The sequence below is a fragment of the Sorghum bicolor genome, unplaced genomic scaffold, assembly GCF_000003195.3.
Source record: "Sorghum bicolor cultivar BTx623 unplaced genomic scaffold, Sorghum_bicolor_NCBIv3 super_2980, whole genome shotgun sequence".
Taxonomy (NCBI): domain Eukaryota; kingdom Viridiplantae; phylum Streptophyta; class Magnoliopsida; order Poales; family Poaceae; genus Sorghum; species Sorghum bicolor.
In genome coordinates this window covers 1-1,130 of record NW_018397139.1, presented here as the reverse complement: position 1 = coordinate 1,130, position 1,130 = coordinate 1, and the positions used below count along the sequence as shown (strand labels likewise).

At 63.9% G+C, this 1,130-nt stretch overlaps 1 protein-coding gene across 1 annotated transcript; it reads right to left on the bottom strand.

Annotated features, from left to right (window-relative positions):
* Positions 1-120: 120 nt before the first annotated feature.
* LOC110431586 lies at positions 121-844 on the bottom strand. The gene has a single exon (XM_021450694.1). It carries the CDS (start codon positions 381-383, stop codon positions 171-173), a length of 213 nt encoding a protein of 70 aa, XP_021306369.1. The 5' UTR covers positions 384-844; the 3' UTR covers positions 121-170.
* Between the last annotated feature and the right edge of the window lie 286 nt (positions 845-1,130).

Genomic DNA, 1,130 nt, shown 5'->3' with positions numbered 1-1,130 from the left:
TCACCATCTTTCGGGTCCCGACAGGCGTGCTCCAACTCGAACCCTTCACAGAAGATCAGGTCGGCACACCGGTGCAGCCCGTGAAGGCCTCCCGCTCGTCAGCTTCCTTGCGCATCTCAGGTTTCAGAACCCGTCGACTCGCACGCATGTCAGACTCCTTGGTCCGTGTTTCAAGACGGGTCGGATGGGGAGCTCGCAGGCCGTTGCAGCGCAGCGCCCCGAGGGGCGCGCCTTGCGGCGCGCGGAGACCGGCCGTGCCGACGACGGCGACCGGAGGCACCTAGGGCCCCCGGGCTTAGGCCGCCGGCACGGCCGACAACAGTCCACGCCCCGAGCCGATCGGCGGACCAGCAGAAGCCGTTCCGCATACGACCGGGGCGCATCGCCAGCCCCCATCCGCTTCCCTCCCGGCAATTTCAAGCACTCTTTGACTCTCTTTTCAAAGTCCTTTTCATCTTTCCCTCGCGGTACTTGTTCGCTATCGGTCTCTCGCCTGTATTTAGCCTTGGACGGAGTTTACCGCCCGATTTGGGCTGCATTCCCAAACAACCCGACTCGTTGACGGCGCCTCGTGGTGCGGCAGGGTCCGGGCCGGACGGGGCTCTCACCCTCCCAGGCGTCCCTTTCCAGGGAACTTGGGCCCGGTCCGTCGCTGAGGACGCCTCTCCAGACTACAATTCAGGTGACGAAGCCACCCGATTCTCAAGCTGGGCTGGTCCCGGTTCGCTCGCCGTTACTAGGGGAATCCTTGTAAGTTTCTTCTCCTCCGCTTATTTATATGCTTAAACTCAGCGGGTGGTCCCGACTGACCTGGGGTCGCGGTCCGAGCAACGATGTGCTGCGGTGCCCGAAGGGTCCTTAGGGCCGATGCACCGGCCACGTGTCGGGGCGCTGCACCGAGAACAACTAAGTGTCGCCCACCACGTGCTGTGCCCGACACGAATCGCCGGCAGCCCCAACTTCGGCCCACCGCGCCATGCGGCACGGGGAGCCAAAAACCACATCCCTCCCCGAGGGTGGGTTGGGAGTGTCTGTTGGCGTGACGCCCAGGCAGACGTGACCAAAGGAAGGCCTTTTGTATAATTGGGCCCGGGCGTGACTGCCGTCTGTGCGCCCCCTCCTGGTTCGGT

What these genes read in the sequence shown, in the direction of transcription:
- LOC110431586 (XM_021450694.1), bottom strand. Translation starts at nt 383, where the DNA reads ATGCGCCCCGGTCGTATGCGGAACGGCTTCTGCTGGTCCGCCGATCGG.